Source organism: Anoplolepis gracilipes, chromosome 7 (genome assembly GCF_047496725.1).
Source record: "Anoplolepis gracilipes chromosome 7, ASM4749672v1, whole genome shotgun sequence".
NCBI classification, from domain to species: domain Eukaryota; kingdom Metazoa; phylum Arthropoda; class Insecta; order Hymenoptera; family Formicidae; genus Anoplolepis; species Anoplolepis gracilipes.
This window is the reverse complement of record NC_132976.1, coordinates 4,725,745-4,744,820: the sequence shown is the minus strand read 5'-3', so window position 1 is coordinate 4,744,820 and position 19,076 is coordinate 4,725,745. Positions and strand designations below refer to the sequence as shown.

The 19,076-nt window shown below is 33.4% G+C and overlaps 1 protein-coding gene across 1 annotated transcript in view; it reads right to left on the bottom strand.

Moving 5' to 3' along the window:
* Fng (Fringe glycosyltransferase) overlaps positions 1–19,076 on the bottom strand; it is an 88,097-nt gene that overhangs the window by 46,257 nt on the left and 22,764 nt on the right. The window contains exon 5 of the mRNA XM_072895321.1: positions 4,170–4,329. Within this exon, the coding sequence (XP_072751422.1) occupies positions 4,170–4,329 (160 nt within the window). The remainder of the gene's footprint in view (positions 1–4,169; positions 4,330–19,076) is intronic.

The following is a 19,076-nucleotide window of genomic DNA, read 5'->3' as shown; positions in this document are numbered from 1 at the left end:
TCGTATAAAGCCGAAAAGATTTTAAATTGGTTAGCATAAGTGTTACGATCGATACTTGTGCTTACAGGAACCGCGACCGATCGACTTTCAAGAGGTTTGGTGCACGCGATACTGGTCGGACCAGATCATAAGAAGGCTGAATGAAGACAGGACCGCGAAGAAAGAGGACCACGTAGAGGATAGAAAAACGTCCGAGATCGAGTCAAAACCCTTTTATAAACGCACCGAACAATGTCCATTCACCGTGCGGAACATACTATGCCAAATAAGCTGCGTAATAAAACTAAAATAAAACGATCGAACCGCACTGATCATGAACATGTCATCTTACGTAAATCCTGTAAATTACATATGCATACTGAGATTCTGCGTAATCACATTAAAACAAAACAGGTATAATAATTTTACAAAATCTTAATTTTTTTATAATATAGATGAAATTTTTATTAATTAAAATATCAAATAATGAAAAATAAATTATTTAACATTCTCTTGGCTTAAAGAGATACAGTTTGTAAAAGTATTTTTTATGTAAATTTCAATTATTTTAAGTTGTGTAGTTCTATAAAAAAGAATAATCTAAAGGTTTATGCGTTAATATCAAAATTTTATTTTTATCATTATCTTAAACCTCACTATAGTTTGTATAAAAAAAAAAATAATAAAAATAATAAAAGTTTCTTAAATTTTTTAAAACAAATAATTGCGTTTATATTTTCTGCCGTCAATTTCCTACACCATGTATAACTTTGTTAAAACAATGGTCCATTTATCATCTTCTCTCAATTATTTCTATAAATTCTTTCGCTGCTCGACGGCATACGTAAAGAAATCTTACGCATTAAACCTTCTATCAACGTATTTGATGGATTAAGTGCTGCCAGGAAAGCGTGTCGGAGGATATCGGCCAATTTAAATTCCACATGAACACTGCATCATCTTAAGTGGGTTACCACGCGACGATCGATATGCCAACATGCGCGTACAGTACGATCGATCGCGTTTCGTGTATCTTTTCGCCAACCGGTAATGAGTTCGCTGTATGACTAGTCTCGCAATAGTTGTCGGACCGGATCTCACTACGACGATCCAATATGAAATAATGGCGTGAAAAATGATTCCGACGAGCGGATAAGCGTGTAAGAGGCTTTCCTCGAACGCTTGTGTAAGATTTTTACGTCGACGTTTTTTCCCGTAGACCATTGATCGCAAACTCTCGCACCGTTTCCAACGTTAATTATACTTAGAGAGTTGGCAGAAAAACAGAGAAATTTTTTACTTTTGTTTTAATTACGTTGTACAAAACTTTATAAATTCAGTCTTTTAATAAAATAAGATTATTCGATCAAATTCAATTTTTTCCTTAAAGTTTAAACGATAATACAATAATTTCGGAATCACTCATTTGAATTAAAACGAATTTTATTTTAATTATTAAAATATTTAACATCAAAAATACAAAAGATGCTTGTTTTTCCGGAAACTGTCTCGAAGGAAGAAACAAATTTGTTTGAAAATTCTGACCTTAAAATTATATAATAGACCTAGAATACTTTTTGTATGTGATGTAGAGCAAGAAAAAAAACCTAAATTTCTACAGAATGATATTTCTAAATAAATAAATTACATATTCAATAAATCAAATAATCCAAATTATTTTTTCTCGTTCAATATTTAAACGCAGTAGTCTTGTTCGGTAAAAAAAATCCGATTGATTATCAGCGATCATAGATCGCGCGAAGTTCGTAGTTAGTTAAAAAAAGGAGAGAATCAGTGGATCCGTATTATGATTAGACTTTAACAAGCGGCGAAGAGAAATCAGGGAAAGAGATATCAAGAAAGACGCTTGATGAATGGCTTCGATCGGACCTTATAAGAAGCGGTTAATCTCAGAAGGAGGAACGGATCCTACGGGCTTTGCAAGATTTATCGTTTCATCTCGAGAGCACCATGAAGAACCTTGCTCGTCTTTATCTATTTTCCCTTCCTCGTATTTTTTCCCTCGTGATAAAAAAAAAAAAGAATTCCAATTTGTACTATTTCTCTCATTTTATCCTATTATATCAATCGCGGAATGTAAATCCTGCGAGCGTAAAAAGCGATCAGTTTAAAAATTGATTCGACGAAGCGAATGGCTAAAAAAAAAAAAAAAAAAAAAAAAAAAAAGAATATATATTATATTTTAAATTCCCGAACAAATGAACTAAAACGGTTATCAATATCTAAAGCGAATGACGTGCGTATCCTGGAATTTTTTTCCGGGACACATCGGCCGGTCCTTTCTCGACAGTGAGTGACGTTACAGAGAAAGAGAGAGACGACTCTCCTTTTTCATTTTTCCTCTCGGCAGAAGAAAAGGATTAATGGCCTCATAGCATGACACCGCCGTGTGATAAGATCGCGGGCTTCCTTTAAACCGTCGGCTGCCGAGCGTCAGCGATCATATCGGCGACATTCGAATCGCATCGTGTATCTCTTAAAGCAGTACGTGAGACAGGCTTTTATCGATTCGTGATTGTATACGGGCAAGTTTCTCCGCTTGATACGTCTCGAAAAAAACGCTTCACTACACATTTCTTTCCCTTTTACGAATATATTGATATTTCACTTTATTTAAAATTTATAATAATTTAATTAATAAGACAATAATAATTTAATTTAAAATATACATTAAATTTCCCAGTTTCGTGGAAATAATATTTTAAGAAAAGATTGTGTTATAATTCTCTGAAAAGTGATGTCATGTAAATAAAAAATGCATCGCAAATAAAAATTGTACTGCAAAAAAGAATAATAAATTAAAATATATTATTTCGAATATCTTTCAATATCTCCCCCTTTATTATGTTCGCGATGGTAAAAAAAGTATTATGAAAAACCATTCCATATGCAATACGCCAAATCTCCGAGAGCAATTTTGCGGATACACGTGAAAGCAAAAAGTATCGTAGATTGAAAATCCAACAGCACAGTAAATCCCGCGTGCGCGCGCGGTTGCAACGACTGTCTTCCGTGAAAGAAAATCGAAATTTCACGGGCACGAGCTTGCGAGACGAGATTTACCCATAAAAACCCATCACACACTCGCATTCGGGATAAAGGAGATACATATACGCGAGGTGCGAGATAATAGCTTGAAACTCGCGGCGGGAAGAAGACACCGCCGGAGGGAAGCATTAAAAAGAATAGACGTTATCATGCATTTTCTTCGCACATTGCCTTCGCCGTCGAACGGACTTGCTTACAAAAGCGGAGCGATCCCTATTTATACCTGTGCTCTTGCCAAGACGTATGCACGCTCGACTTCGCCGGAAGCCGTCGTCTTGCGGATGCATAAATTCGATAAGACCACCCGTTAGTGACGGCAGGAGCGATAATGCTTCCTTGCGTAAAAACGAGGAGAAAGAAAATATTTCTTTGAATAATCTTGTTCCCTTTTCTTACAACTATCCCATTCCTTTATTCCTATTTCCGAGCCCTCTTTTCTGTCGGCAAGAACTTTAATTTCATCGTGACCAGAAGCTTTCAAAGACGATCACACAAATTTCACGTCGCGATATCTTCGCATTCCAGATAGCAAAGCGCTCGTTATTGTCATGGTTTTAAATTGCTACTCTTGGTTTTACGGCGTTTAATAAATCTTCGAGGGACATTTTCCTCGAAGTTGACCGAACGCAAAAGGCGGGTGTAATTAAGTTGATTTTCGGAGAAGCGTGTAATTACGGTCCAAGTAAGTTTACATCAAAACAAATGGTCGGAATAAAGATGTGGACGATGTACACAATTAGATCGATGGATGGATATTCAATGAAAACTCGTAGATGAACTCTCGATATTATATTTTGCATATAATTAATATAAAATTAATAATTCATGTATAAATCAATCGCGCAAGGAAAAAGTTTGAAAAAATAATTTATAATAAGTCTGATAATTATTCAAGATAAGAAAAACATCCATCGATCCATTAACTACAGAAATATTAAAGATCTGAATCTCATATATGTAACTATACTACATATGTGTATGTATTGCTTCTTATCTCCCAATAAATATTTTTTATACATCAACGGGCAGTATGTAATTCATACAGACATATTTAAAAGTCAGAAAAAACGTATCAGAAAAGTACGTGAAAAAAAGAGAAAGTATGATTGATCTGCACTCACCGGTCGCTTCTGTGGCTCCGGACCCTGCCTGATGATCTCCAAGGGCGCAGGTATCGAGGGCTTGCCAAGGTACCAATCCTCCCGCGGGTTATAATTGTCCAGGAGCTTCAACAGGCGTGGCACGTTCACGTAATTATCATCATCGAAATGGCAGAACCATCTGAAACATATAATAAAAATATAATATAATAAATGTATGTACTCTAATTATTAATTATTCATGTATCACATGTATTATTTCCTACATAATTTTCTTATCATTTTGAACTTATACATAATTTTATTTTATAAAAGGTTTAATTGTTTCTTGACGTAAACCGTTAATTTAATATTAAACTCTTATTTATACCTGATACGTAATATTCTTTTTTTCCAAAAATGTTTCTTTAAAAATCATATTATAATAAATAAAACAAATTCTCACGTCCTAAATTCTTCAGAATATCTCTAGATGCATATAAGTGGTATCATTGGTAACAAGAATTTTTGTACCACTATCCAAACATTGATCTTAAATGAATCAATCAATCTTTGACATATGTATAGTAAAAGTAAAAGAACTTTATATACTTTTTACATTAACAAGGATCATTATTACGACGATAAAAATTTCTGTATCCTTTTTCTTACGAAAAGAAGAAATTAATAATTCAACGAATGCAATGACCTTCATTTATTTACGCGTAACACCTGCGGAACTGCTGTACGCCGGAATTTCTCGATAACGAGAATGCCGCTTAGAACGCAGAATTCAAATAAAAGCATAGAAATCTCGATACACACAACCCGCTTTGCTTATATTCTCGCGGGATTAACCGCATCGGCGTGTTTCCGCGGTTCGCTTCGTGAAAGACATACAAAGAATAGAATCACGCGGATATAACTTACTTTAATTAAAAAGATTTAATATCTACTCGATGCGAAATAAAAAAGTTCTCGCTGATCGAAGTTTTGATTTCGAAAATTTTCTAATTTCTAGGGGTGAAAATTTTGATCGGAAATCGACAATTCTGTTAAGAGTTCTGGTGATCCCAACGGATACTAACAATTGTTCTTAATAACTAAAGCTCTAAAAAGTTGATAATAAAAAAAGTTATACCGCCTTAAAGGTGCGAAAAAATGTCAAGATATCCCCCCGCCCCACTTTCAAGTGCTATTTTCAGTACTCCAATAATTTAAAAAAATTTTTTATAACGAGGGGCCAACTTTACATACGTGATGGTAATGACAATCTCAAAACGCACTTCTTGAACTATCGTAAGGCGAAAATCCTCCTAGCAAGCGTACAATCGCGTCCCTCGTAACCCTTTCCCACCGACTGTAAGAGACAAGGATTAGGTTCCGTGTCGCGTCGGCAGTAAACGTGTAGAGTTGAGATAGCGCGAGCGCGTAAAAGATAGGCGAAATAAAACGAATCTCTTCTCTTCCTAACGAACAGTTCCGCCGTGGCGTTGCCATTAATGCGCTACCGGGTGCCCACGGGTGGTCGCTACGTACCTGCCGCGCGCGGCCCAGCATCGTTAATACACTTGAATTCCAGCTTAATGGCGTAGCCGGCTTACAACGAGGAGAGGGATCCGCTCTCGGCCGAGGACGTTGCTGTTCCATGTATGTATGTATATGCGCGAGATCGTATCTCCCGCGTGAGCCAGAACGGTGTTTGCACCGTTCGCGATCGGCGTTCGGTGCATGCGTTCCACCCATGTACATAATACAAACGAATCGCTGCTGCGAGTCGCATCTAATGCAACAACATGACGTACGAAAGCTTTTCCAGGTGAACCGGATATTACGTCTAATAGCGAGATCAAAATCTCGTCATCGAATCCTAATCTATATGCCTATTTGAAGAGATCAACGCAAATAAATATCAAAATGTTTCTTTTTTATTTATGAAACAAAGACAGCATATTTTCGAAGAAATAATTGATATAAAAATGTGCTTTTTTTCATAATTACTTAACTTTTATTAAAGTAAAAAGTTCCCTTTCTTAAATGAAGTAAGCGGGTATATGCAATGATTTGGGAGAATTATATATATGCTCAATAGAAGGAACTGCAATGTATATGTAAAATCAGGCTTTCGTATCTGCAATCTGCATATATATTAGAATCTATCTGCATCCGAATAACGTGTAAATTCGCGAGACCAAAATTAGCCGAAAGAAGAAAATAGAGATGTAATCCCTCTTATTTTTCTTTTAGACATATTACAGAAGATTGCATGGTTTTTAGAAAGTTGTCTTATATAGTAAGAAAATAATATAATCGTATATGGTTATATAAACTACAATTAATTACGTACATTTATATAACGCATAATTCACATATTTTTTTAGATAATATTCAATTTCAAAAATAAGGTTTCTTCCCTCTCTAAAATTATGTGAGAGAATTAGGTTTATTTAAAAATAAATTAAGTCGCATTATGCTACTACTAAGCATATTGATATTTAAAAAATCCTCATCATGACGAGTAAAATCTAGTAAAATCGGAGATGATGTCTTTAATTCAATGTAACGACATGTAAATATTATAAAAGCACGCAATGAAAAAAAACAATTAAACATGTTTTCTTTCTTAACCGCGAGTCATTCCCAATGATTCGGATACATATTCAACGAATCGAATGAATAATAAATCGTCTTTCGTATCAATCAATGAAACAGATCCGTGTTCGGATATATGATTTCTATTAAGAGTAATGCACTCATGTCATTAATAATACATCCGAATGTCGATATTAATGACTACTTTCAACGGATTTGAAGGACTTAAACGATTGTTCGAAAATACTTTGTCCCATAATAAATCACCGATCCTTTGCCACAGTACGAGCAATTAAATTTAGGCAATTTATTTATGAAAATTACACTCTGTACATTTATACAATAATTGTTCGCGGGAACGCACGTGTTTGAAATGAGGTATACCGTCAAACAGATAAAATTGACATTGCGCTCGGTCGGACTTAATGAGACGTGGGTGTGGCGCGCTATTAATTACCAAGTAAATGACCGATTCGTTCACGAGAAGGTCGCAGAGACCGGATGCGTGAAACCGATCGAATTACTTTCGTTCGAGCGCGATTGCCCTCCACGAATGGATATTGTTTCGGAGCGATGTCTCGATTTTATCCCAACCGCGGAATTTGATCGTGCGTGGATAAACGTCGTAAGAAAAAGTTCCATGTTTCTTGCCGGTAAGAAACCTCTACAAGCACGGTAACGCCTCATTGCTTCGAAGAATACGTGTATTTTCTTCAAGATATCTACTCAATCTTGTAAAGAAATTCCCTAAAAAAATTCCCTGATTTTTCAGATATTTTGGTTCAAAATTCCAAGTAAAGAGAATATTTTAAAGATTTTTTGGTCAACTTTCTAAAAGAAGTTTTTTTTTTCATTGTATACGTTTTCTAATGTTATTTCCTCAAACATAAAAGAAAAACACAGAACCACTTAAGTTTCAAGTGTTATATTTGCAAATGTACTGAAAAAAAAATTGAATATTTATCTTTCATCAGAAACATTTTTTACTTACGTATTTTTATCATTAAAAATTACAAATAAAAAATATTTGAATATACAGACACATATTTATCGTATATTTTAAACATATAATTCACAACTTGATTTATCAGTAATCTATATAATATATGTAAAAGCAAAATTATCTTCATAGATAATTTTTTTAATTCCCTAAGTGTAAATACCATTCCACGAAAATTCCCTGATTTTTTCAGATACTAAAAAATCCCCGAAAACCCAGGTTTTCCATATTTTTCCGGAAAACATTTTATTCTTGAAAAGATACATCCTAATTTACAGTACACGCCATATGGAGATATAATTTACGAAATAACACACGTTATTCACATAACTTGATATTTTTACATCTTTCTTATTTTCACTAATCGCCTTCCTTAATATTTTATCTTACTTTATTAATATTCAAAGTACGGCTTATTAATTAAATAAACGTCCGACGCGGAGAGATTGGTTATCGCGTTTTTCTCAGATGATGTATGTGTGTGTGTATAGGACACGAGATATCTGCAAATATTTTATATACTATATATACATATATATCGAGCGCAAAATGTGCTCCTCGTCCGACCACCTGCACTCAGGGACAGCATAAGTCAGAGAGCGACGGCGTGTGTCGTGTGCACGAGGGCGTGAAGAACGGCTCGCTGCTGCTAGGTCGGCAACCCCGTGGCATGTGACCGAATGGTTCTGTTAACGACGATCGCCTGTTCCCCGGCGATGCGCGTACGTGTTACGTACTTGGGTGCACATCCGCCGTGGGAAACCCGCGGGACCCCCATACGTGGCTGCACACGGCCACGCGTGCAAGCACCAGCGGGCTTTTAAAAAGCCGACGTCGCTCGCCGGAAGCTGCGCTCACGCTCACACGTGCAGCAACACGCGTGCCTCCCGAATCAAACTTGTCTCATCTACACGCGATGTATTCCCGCAACAACCGCGCGCTCAAGATTCGTTAATAAATCATTCACTATCTTAATTAAAAAATCCTATTTAAACGAACAATAAGGCCTGATACTTATCGTATCCTAGAAGCTTCATTTTATCTTTTCATGTAGAATAAAAGATATAACTTAACAGATAATTATATATTCTTTTTTCACACAAATTCGTACAAAATTCTATGTACTAAAAGATAAAACAGATTTATATTTGCAACTATACTGAAAAAAAGTTCAATATTTATCTTTTATCAGAAACATTTTTTATATATTTTTATATTAAAAATTACAAATAAACAACATTTGCTGCATATTTAATGTTTTGTTAGAACAATGAATATACAGATATATTTATAGTATATTTTAAACGTATAATTCACAATTTGGTTTATCAGTAATCTATAATATATGTAAAAGCAAAATTATCATCATAGATAATCTGATTCGTGCCATGTACAAAAGATAAAACAGATTTAATTAAATTTTCAACTTGTAACTCTTTAATTGTTATATTATGTCTCTTTCTATTGAAATAATTATTGCAAAATGGAATACATGTAACGCATAACCACCTAGTATTTTAAGTATAAAATTATGTAAGGGGTTGCAACCATATCACTATTGACCGAATATGACCACTTGTCAACGAAATAGATGAATTAGGGGGATGATCAAAATAGCGACTGCAAAGGGTAGCGGTAGTTTACTGTGGGAACTGATCACGACTCGATTCCCATCAAAGAGACGGCTTTCGAATAATTTGCAGTCGATCTAATGAATGTAATCGTATATGTGGTCACACAACTTTACTTGCATTCTTTTTTATGCATTTTTTGTTTGGCTGTTTTTCTTATACATATAATTTGTCTCTCATAAATGTATAATGCATTAATTCTGATTTTATTAAATATTGTTTATTTAGAACATTACAATTAAATTTAGAATATTACATTAAAATTAAACGTGTGTAAATCTAACCGTAAGTTAGAAATTTTTTATTAATATCTTGTAATAAAAATTTTACCAAAAGATAGATTTAATCCTATCTCGATTTCTATATGTAATTACTTTCACATAATAAATAGAAAGATATCATCAATAAATAATTTTACATGTGATGCGCGCGCATTTAGTATCAGAAAATTTGTGTCTTATCAAATAATCTGCTGAACAAGATGATACATCAGGGCGGTGATTATAATTAAATTGGCCGGCAAAAAGACGTGTACGAGCATGACTCGTTACTTTGGTATTACGTTCCTCTCAAGCGTGGCAGACAAGGCTGCGGAGAACAAAACGCCTCGTCGGCAAAAAGCACGTTATTTTTAATTAATTCCTACCGAGGAGGTCGGCCCGGGCAAAAATGGCGCACGCCGAAACCCGGTCCCTGCCGTATAAAGGCATCATTCGCGCCGATCACGGCTGGAAGCCGCAATCTCCCGATCTTACGAGGAAGGAGCGAAGGATGTGGAAAAGGTCAGGGCTGGCGTGTGCCGCCGTTATGACGGGCGTGGTGTTCACGATCCAAACGTATATTAAATCACGTTCGTGCCGGGAGCACGACCCCCGCGTGTTAAAACTGATAGTTTCTATTTATGCTTTGATATTTGGATATTTGCAAACAGACTTTACTCGCGAAAGATTAATGGAAGAGCGCCGCGTGTACATTTCCGCGTGTATATTCAGTTCTAATATATAAAATAACGGGATGCGACAAACTAATCGCAAAATAACACATCATCCATCGTGCAGTTTGAATCAGTGTTCTTCTTATTCTTATTATTAGCACGTTAGATGTTGTTACCCAAGTACTCAATACATATACAATTTAATTGATCCTAATTAAACGACGTTTCAATGATATTCATGCGAATACGACTCGTGTAAATATATTGTATTTTATTGTATTTTTTATTATATTCTTGCTACTTTTGTAATAATTATAATATATGTATAAATATAATCAAACAAATATAATGAAACAAATTATTTTACATAGATTATTTTAAGTCGTAACGAATACTGGAATACTAATAAATTACTGAGGAAATAAGGATCTTTAATGTTTACAAACAAGCAAATTAGAAAACTGAGCGATTAAGAGCCAAACGCGGAGATGTTTGTGCGTCGATTTCGCAGAAAATAATTTTTGTACGAAATTAATAAGTGCACAGGGCACATGTTTTACTTGATGTATTTTCCAAGATTTAAATTCTCATTTTTGAGAATTTTATAAAACTCTCCTTACCCTCTTAAAGAGTAGGCGAGAAAAATATCGGGGCAAAGAAAAATTATTTTCTCCGAAATCGACGCACGAACATCCGCGTTTAGTTTTTAATCTCAGTTTTCTAATTTATTGAAATACTAATAATATTAGCCAAAATTTTAAAACAAGAGTTTTATTGAAAATCTTCGAATCTTTTTGAGATGTACAAGGCGATTAGAAAAGAGGAAGAAACTGGTCAGGAAGGGAAGCGAGAGGAGATTGAGGATCGGCAATTTTCTCGACGTGTAATTTCACCTGTTGCACACATCCGGCGCGAATCTGATCGGCCGATTCGATTTGTAAAGGTAACGAACCGTCTCGACTGTGCTGTCCGCGCTGCTACGATTATCAAAAGCTATTCTGAACTACGAAGAACGAGAGAAAAGACGTAGAAAAAATTGAAGATACAAAGATAGAAAACGAGGAATAAGACGGATCGCATTCGAAAAGTGATTCCTTTAAGAATACAGTAATTGAGTAAAGTTTTATTACAATAATAAAATTATATTATAATATTATATATTATAAAATTATATTATAATCTTTACCGGACATCCTGATATGTAAAAATACTTGAGCATATTTTTTCAAAATTATAACAAAACATATGATACTGAAATCATAATCATTGTTAAATTTGCAATTTAAAGCGTTAATTTTTTTATATTGAAATCAGTATTTATTTACACTAATGAGATCTTGTAATTTTAATATTTATAAAATAGCATGTTTTTCATATGCAAAATCCACAACTTTCATACTTCGATATCTGAAAAGTGAGCGTTGGACGAAATAATTTTTACTTTTATTCGGATATATTTTTGTAAAAATTTTCCACAACCGGTTATTTGCTGTTCCGTCCATCCTACTGAAGAACTTCGTGGCGATGATATAATGACAAGTACAGGACCAATTTGTATCGCGAGTAATTGTCGGTTAATAATAACGTTCGCCGCGACGGCAGTTAGTCATTTCGATGATTCATTTGCACATTCCATAAAAAAATATCTAGGCGCGGCGCAATTACACAGTTGCAGCACACATTAATTAAACAAATGAACACTAACAGGTGCGTGTCACGCAAGTATGCTATTTTTTACGACGAATTTTCCGAGAGTACTTATTCCGTTAATCGAACTATTAAGATCGCTCGATCGATCAAATATCCTTCAGTACACGTTGGAAATTGTTAGTAATTTTGCATCCAAACGTCACTATTAATCACTAATTTACCAATCAACCACATGGTTTTTACATGCTTAATCGAGCATATAATTTTATCGATTCTATGCATGAAAAAATTGATCAAATTCATCATAAATATCTTCGATGTTCTACAGTAATATGTGAATAATTAAAAAAAACATTAACTTTTACTGCAAACTTAATACAAATATATTTTTCTGAAAAAAAAGACATCCTTAGAAATTAAATTTTATGAATTAAACCAGAATATATACTAACAATAAGTGAAAATGTTAGATGCAATTTTTTTATCTTTTAAAATTTATGATAAAAAACGATATTATTAGTTAATTTATTGCGCGCGTCTATAATGATAATAAATAATGCATAATTAAATTTTAAATTAATATTATATTTTAGAAATCAATGTTACGATTTAAGAGTAATAAATATCACGCTGTAATTAAATTGCCAGTGTTTTATTAAATACAATGATATAAAAATTATCGCTCTTTTTTTCTGAAATGTTTGAGATAAAATTACACTTATAATGTTCTTAAATAATCGCACTGTAAGTAATATCCTGATTCTCGGAACAAAATACGCAATCTATTAATTCCCGCATTAGCGTTTTCGCATAATCCTTAAGTAGGCGTTTAATGATAGAGCAACTGACATTAAGTCCAAGTGTAATATTGTAATGTGACACTGCTATCATTAGGACGCAGGTAAGATTGCTAAAATGTCGCTATTAGTACGTTAAAAACCAAATCGAAAATCAAGTATTAATATTTTACGATAATTATGCGAGTAATAAAATAAACCGTTCGATTAAAGAGCGAGTAAACATCGCCGAGAGAGCATATCACAAAGAAGCCTTCACGATAGTCTCTCTCGCCTGCTCGATATACTACTTGTGTATAATTATCAATAATTCCTAACTTTTAAGAATCCTCTCTTCAATATCGTAATCTCTCTTAAATATGCAATTATATTATATTGCAGCTGGTGTAAAAAAAAAAAACTTACAAAATTGAAGAATCACGACGCTATAGAACCGGAAAGATAAAGATAAAAAAAAAAAAAAAAAAAAAAACAAGTCGGCTCGTGAAGAAGCAAAAGTATGTACATATATATAATTGCCAGGAAGCTTAATAAAATATCACTCCATATTTTCCATATTATTCGTTCTCTGCCTTTCGGGATACGCACAACCGATCTTATCGCGTAAATTATAAATAACACGATATATGAACTGCACCTGCACCGTAGAAAACGAACAGGTAACCGCGTAACCACGAGCCATGGAATCACAATAGAAAATAATAAAGAGACTTTACTGGGATACCGCTGGGAATAGTGGTTTCCAGATGAGAAAAATTATAGAAAGAGCAATAAAGAATAAGCAATAAAAATCACATATAATGATTTTACATAAAAGTTAACCTAAGTTAACTGTAGACACATAATCTTTAATGAAGTTAGAATCATTTTTTTTTTTTCTTAGCGAAGAAATGTTAGCATACTCAATTTCAACATGAAATATAAAGTGTAAAATATCGTTGACTCGGTGCGATAGAACTGGATGAATAGACTTGTTAACGACGAATTGATACTATCACGTGACAGAGGGGTTCTCTGTTCGGGTTTCCTGTATATCCTGGCACATGCGAGTGAGATTTTATCACATCGCCATGCAAATAACGTCAGAAATATAGGTTTCACCTGTGAGCGATATGTATAACTCGTAAATGTGAATCCATTAAAAGCAGATCCTATTATGCGCTTTGAAAATATATAGAGAATTGAAAATATTAATGTACAACATTCGATGATAAAAAAATATTAAACAAAATATATTTAAAAAAATAAAGAATAAAAAATATAACAGAGCACTAAAAAAAAACTTAACTTACAAAGTTTGCGAAAAAAAATATTCCCTTTTTCAAATAAAAAATATAGTAATTCTGATTCATCCAAATTATAAGAAAAATAGTTATCATATCATTGCATATCATTACTCACTAAAAATTATGCACGCAAAGTACGATAAAAAAGTATTAATTCTGGATTGCCATGAGAAGTACGCTGACTAACGCATTCTTCAATGAAAATTCGCAGTCGTTTGATCTATCGTCTCGAAGACAAGCAGACTGCAGGGGAACGAGGTCGCAGGTCAATCTCGGAACCCTCGGGCGTCGCAACATCTTGCAAGCGGCAGCCGATTAGTCACTCGATACAAACCCGCTCAGGTGAAACCAGAAGTGTCATGTTTTATCGAAAGGCATACAATTTCGCGAGCGTGCTTTCGTGTCGCGCAAAATTAATTTTGATCCATTAATTATGTAGCATATTCAGAAAGATATTGTAAGTACTATAATCATAATATAATTACAACCGATTTTCTTAATTAAGAAAATTATAGAAAATTAATTTTTCGTAATAATTATCGACACGAAACATATAACGTTATATGTAGATCAAATGATTGATTGACGATCAATTTGGAAACCAGAAAAGATCTCGATAACGCGTGTTTCGCAATTTTCCACAAGTGGCGGAGCGTGTCCTACAGATTATTACACGGCCGTGCTGCCAATAAACCGACTTTAACAGCGATTACCTTTTAGTCTCCCATTCTCATCAATTTCTGACGATGAGTCCGGCGACGATAATATAGATCGGCAGCCTGAGGGCGCGAAGCATCGAAAATCGAGAACGCTATAACGGCTCAGATGAAAGTCAAGATTCCCGAAGGAAGTGTGCATAGCCTCGGACGCAGTGTTTGTCAAATAAAACGATCACGATAAAGAGCGAGGGGGAGAAGCCGAGTTTCGAAGAGGGAGAGACGGTCGGTCCCTCCCGTCTAGTCGCCGCAAAAATATCGACCAGATAATGGAGCGCCGCGCCGTTCGCGACAACAGATCGATGATGGACAAAATTCCCGCCGCACGTCCGACACGTGCAGCCCCGGGGCCGCCAGAAGAAAATTATTGATTATTAAACTCGGGCCTGGCGGTGCGGTAACTATCGCGAAACGATACGCCGTTATTTTGCGAAGGACGCTCTTCTTTGAGCGATCGATTTTCGCTTCGCCGTGATAGCTCCGAAAAATACATCTTATTCAAATATTTCAAAAATAATGTCTTATCTGATGATTAATCATATGATAGTCGACGAGAATAATTGTAGAAAAAAAAAATATATATATATATATATTTAAATACTTTTAATTATTATTCTCTGTGAAAATAATGCTTGACAATTATCATAAAAATTATTGTAAAGTATTTAATAAAACTTTATACAGGGTGCATACTCAAATTCCCTGTAAAAGAATTCCCTGAGAATTCCAGGATCTTCCAGGTATTTTTGTCCAAAATTCCAGGTAAAATTAAAATATTTTTAGATGCAATTTTAAAATAAGTTTATTTATTTTAGCGTATCATTTTTTGACATAAACAAAAAACATATATTTTAAACAATTTTATATAGACATAAACAAAAAAATATATATTTTAACCTAACCAGATTTTAAACTTAAAATATCTCAAATTTTTATAAAAAATTTTTTAAATAAGTACTTTTTTAACATTTTTTTAAATTTCCTGAATCCTAACGAAATTCCATTAGAATTCCATGATTTTTCAAGGTAATAAAATTCCTTAAGAATACCAGGTTTTCCAGGTTTTTCCCGGGAGTGTACACCCTGTTTATATATATATATATATATATATTTTTTTTTTTTACGCTCTAAATAAAATAAAAAAATATAAAAATTTATAAATAATTATGCAAAGATCTAACTTTGTAATAAAGATGCTGTAAAGTACTATAATTCCACTAGATATATAATTTGCTGACTATATGAATCATGTATGACTCATTTTGTTGGTCATATATGAGTATATTCAGACAATTATGCAAAATATTTTTTGTAGAATTAAACATTATTATACGAGTATAATAACGCTTATTCAAAGCAAAGCAAAGAAGATTATTAATCATTAATTCTGGCAGCGGGCAGTAAAATGTGTACATCATAATAAATCTGATCAGTAGACAATTACAAAATTATCGTTTGCTGACCACAACCATAAAATCATGTATACATAAACGTGCAATTATATCAGATAGGATGCATGCCGAGAATAAAATTTAATTGCTTCAGTATTACGATTTTATGAGCTATTTGATTAGTATTTCATATTCCACGTACTATTACCGATTGTTGAATTTAAACCAACTGAATAATTATATTTGTTAAAATTGACATTCCGTTTTTAGAATTTTAATATAAGTTTATTTAGAATACTTGATGGAATTTTAATTATCTCGCCAATATACAGGTTACAGCAGAAATTAGATATTTCGAAAATCGATAAAAATTATCATATCGTTGAGAAAAATCAATGTTTTGCGATATATATAATAATAATAAAATAGTAATGATAAATAATTTCAGATGAGATTATTATTATAACTATATCAGAATTAGTTCATTCCTAATAGAACTTCTCAGTCTGTTAGTCAATCTCACGTAGACATTATACGCCTTTTACAACGTTAAACGTTGCGACCACGGCATGCATTGACGTACGATAAATTAAACTACATGGCTGTAACTGCATCAGTGACGGTACTACCGTGACAGCGCGTTGTCTTATGCGGCGGAACTGACGAGAATTACGTGCATCTTGCCAAGAATTAACCGTGAATATCAGAACAGGCTTTTACTCACAAACGACCAACCATTTCGTATTCCGCTGCAGGCTTTGCCTCCGTTTACACACGTTGTTATGTATGCACCGAGAAAGTGCACAAACGATTGTGCGTTTCTAAATTTTGTAAAACGTAGAGAGTTTAACCGCGAGCAAAGCAGAATACATATTTAACGAAATAACTAAGATATTCTGGAAAAACATTACAAGCATTAAAATTTTCAAATGTGAAATTTTGATAAAAAAATAATTTAGAAATATTAACACTATAAACTGAAATATCTATATTTCTCAATGTTTTCACATATCATGCTTGTTATAATCTATGTGAAAGTGCATAAGTTATGTATATAATTTGAAAAAGAAATTTGAAGAAGAAAAGAGAGAAATCTCTCTCTCATATGTAATGAAAAATTATTATAAAATAAAATATATAAACTATAACAAAAGAATATTTATACATATATAATAATAAATAAAAATATATAAATGTTTATATTATTTTATTATTTAATATTATATTATTATATTATTTTTAAATTCAAGCAATGTTATTTCGCGGTTTTTCTTGGTCCCTTTAGAAAAGAAAAATAATCACATGAAATATGCATGGATATCTTGTATCAAGTATGTGATATTATTCGAAAAAGAAAATAAGAAAAGAAACAGAAGATGCGGGAACTATGACATTTGAGTACATTCGATATACAAGCCGGGCTTACGTATCGTCCATAAGATTTTCTTTTTCACAATCTCAAGAATATTGTGTTACGCAGATATGATTTCGCGAGAGTTGGCTTATGATACTCTTATTTTCAGTAAATCGAACTTCCTTCGACAACTTGTTACATTAGGTTATATGATCTTATAAAGTACAGATATCTTGCAGTTTCAAAAATGTATTTTCTTCATATATTCTAGAAACACGACAAATTTAATATTAAAAATAGTATGATTATGGCTTGTGTAAGCCACTTAACGGCATCGCGTGATCTATCGATTCTAAGCACATGTCTATTTTGTGATTGAGAAACAAAACTTTAAAGGCATTTACGGAAGGAAAAATATGCATTTTTTTTTTTTTTTTTTTTAATAACAATAATTATAAATATGTACTAACAATTAAAGGAATTTACTAGCTACTTTCAATGCAATTAATTATTTGGCCTATAGTAACTAATATATAATATACATAATATAAAAGTTATTCAAAGATATTAAATATTAAAACTTCAAAATCTACAAGAAAATATACCTTTAAATTAAACTTTAATAGCGGAAATATCATTCCAGTTTTCGCAAAGGAATACCGTGTTTACAGTTATGAAAGGGCTTATTATCGAACATTCTGTACAAAGGCCTGCCAAGAAGACGGTGGACAGAGGAAATGCATCGCAATCGCAAAGATAGAAGCGCGGTAAAGTTAAAGGAAAACGACTCAATTATCGGTTAGGTGCTCGTCAGGCGAGAGGCGGGACACGAATTCAGAGGCTGTACATCACATAGACTCTTTTGTTCCACTTTCGAGTATATCAAGTTATATTGTGTACCAGCAAGCATCGCGCCGGATGTACCAATGAGCGGCGCGGCGAGAGTCAATGAGCTATTTCCGGGGCCTCTTTCGTTGCAGAATATTACATTGATAACAGAAATTGCCTTCCAAGTGTTCGCGATGGATGGCAAAGACGTTTCTCCGGAGACACTGGCAAAAAACCGGAACCACGAGGATATCCATACTCTGGATATCGAGGCTTGTGGCGGATAAATTTAATTTTTTCAATTAATTTAAATTTTCGGTGTAAAGAATCTCTTCTCATTCGTGTGGACGAAAATACAATAAAACAAATTGTGTAACATTTTTTTCATAACTATATCATCGAAAATTTGCAAACCTATTAAAATTCATCGATTTCAATGTGACCTGATATGTATAATCTCGCGATAAATACATTAATTCAATAAATAAATTAAAAAAAAAAACACACTAGATATAAAAAGAAATAAACTGACTATTTGCATTCGACTTCATTCGCTTTTTGATTCGTTAATTGATTCTTTAAGTATTTATTTCATGGAATTTAAGAGATTATATTTTTTATCTTGCATACGCTTAATAACAGCTTTATTGTTACTCTAAACTTGAGCATTTTCGAGAAAAGAAACAGATAAATCCGATCAAACAAATCCATTAATTTTTCTATATAGGCTGCCTTCTTCTCGATCTATCCTCGCTCGCATGATTCTCAAT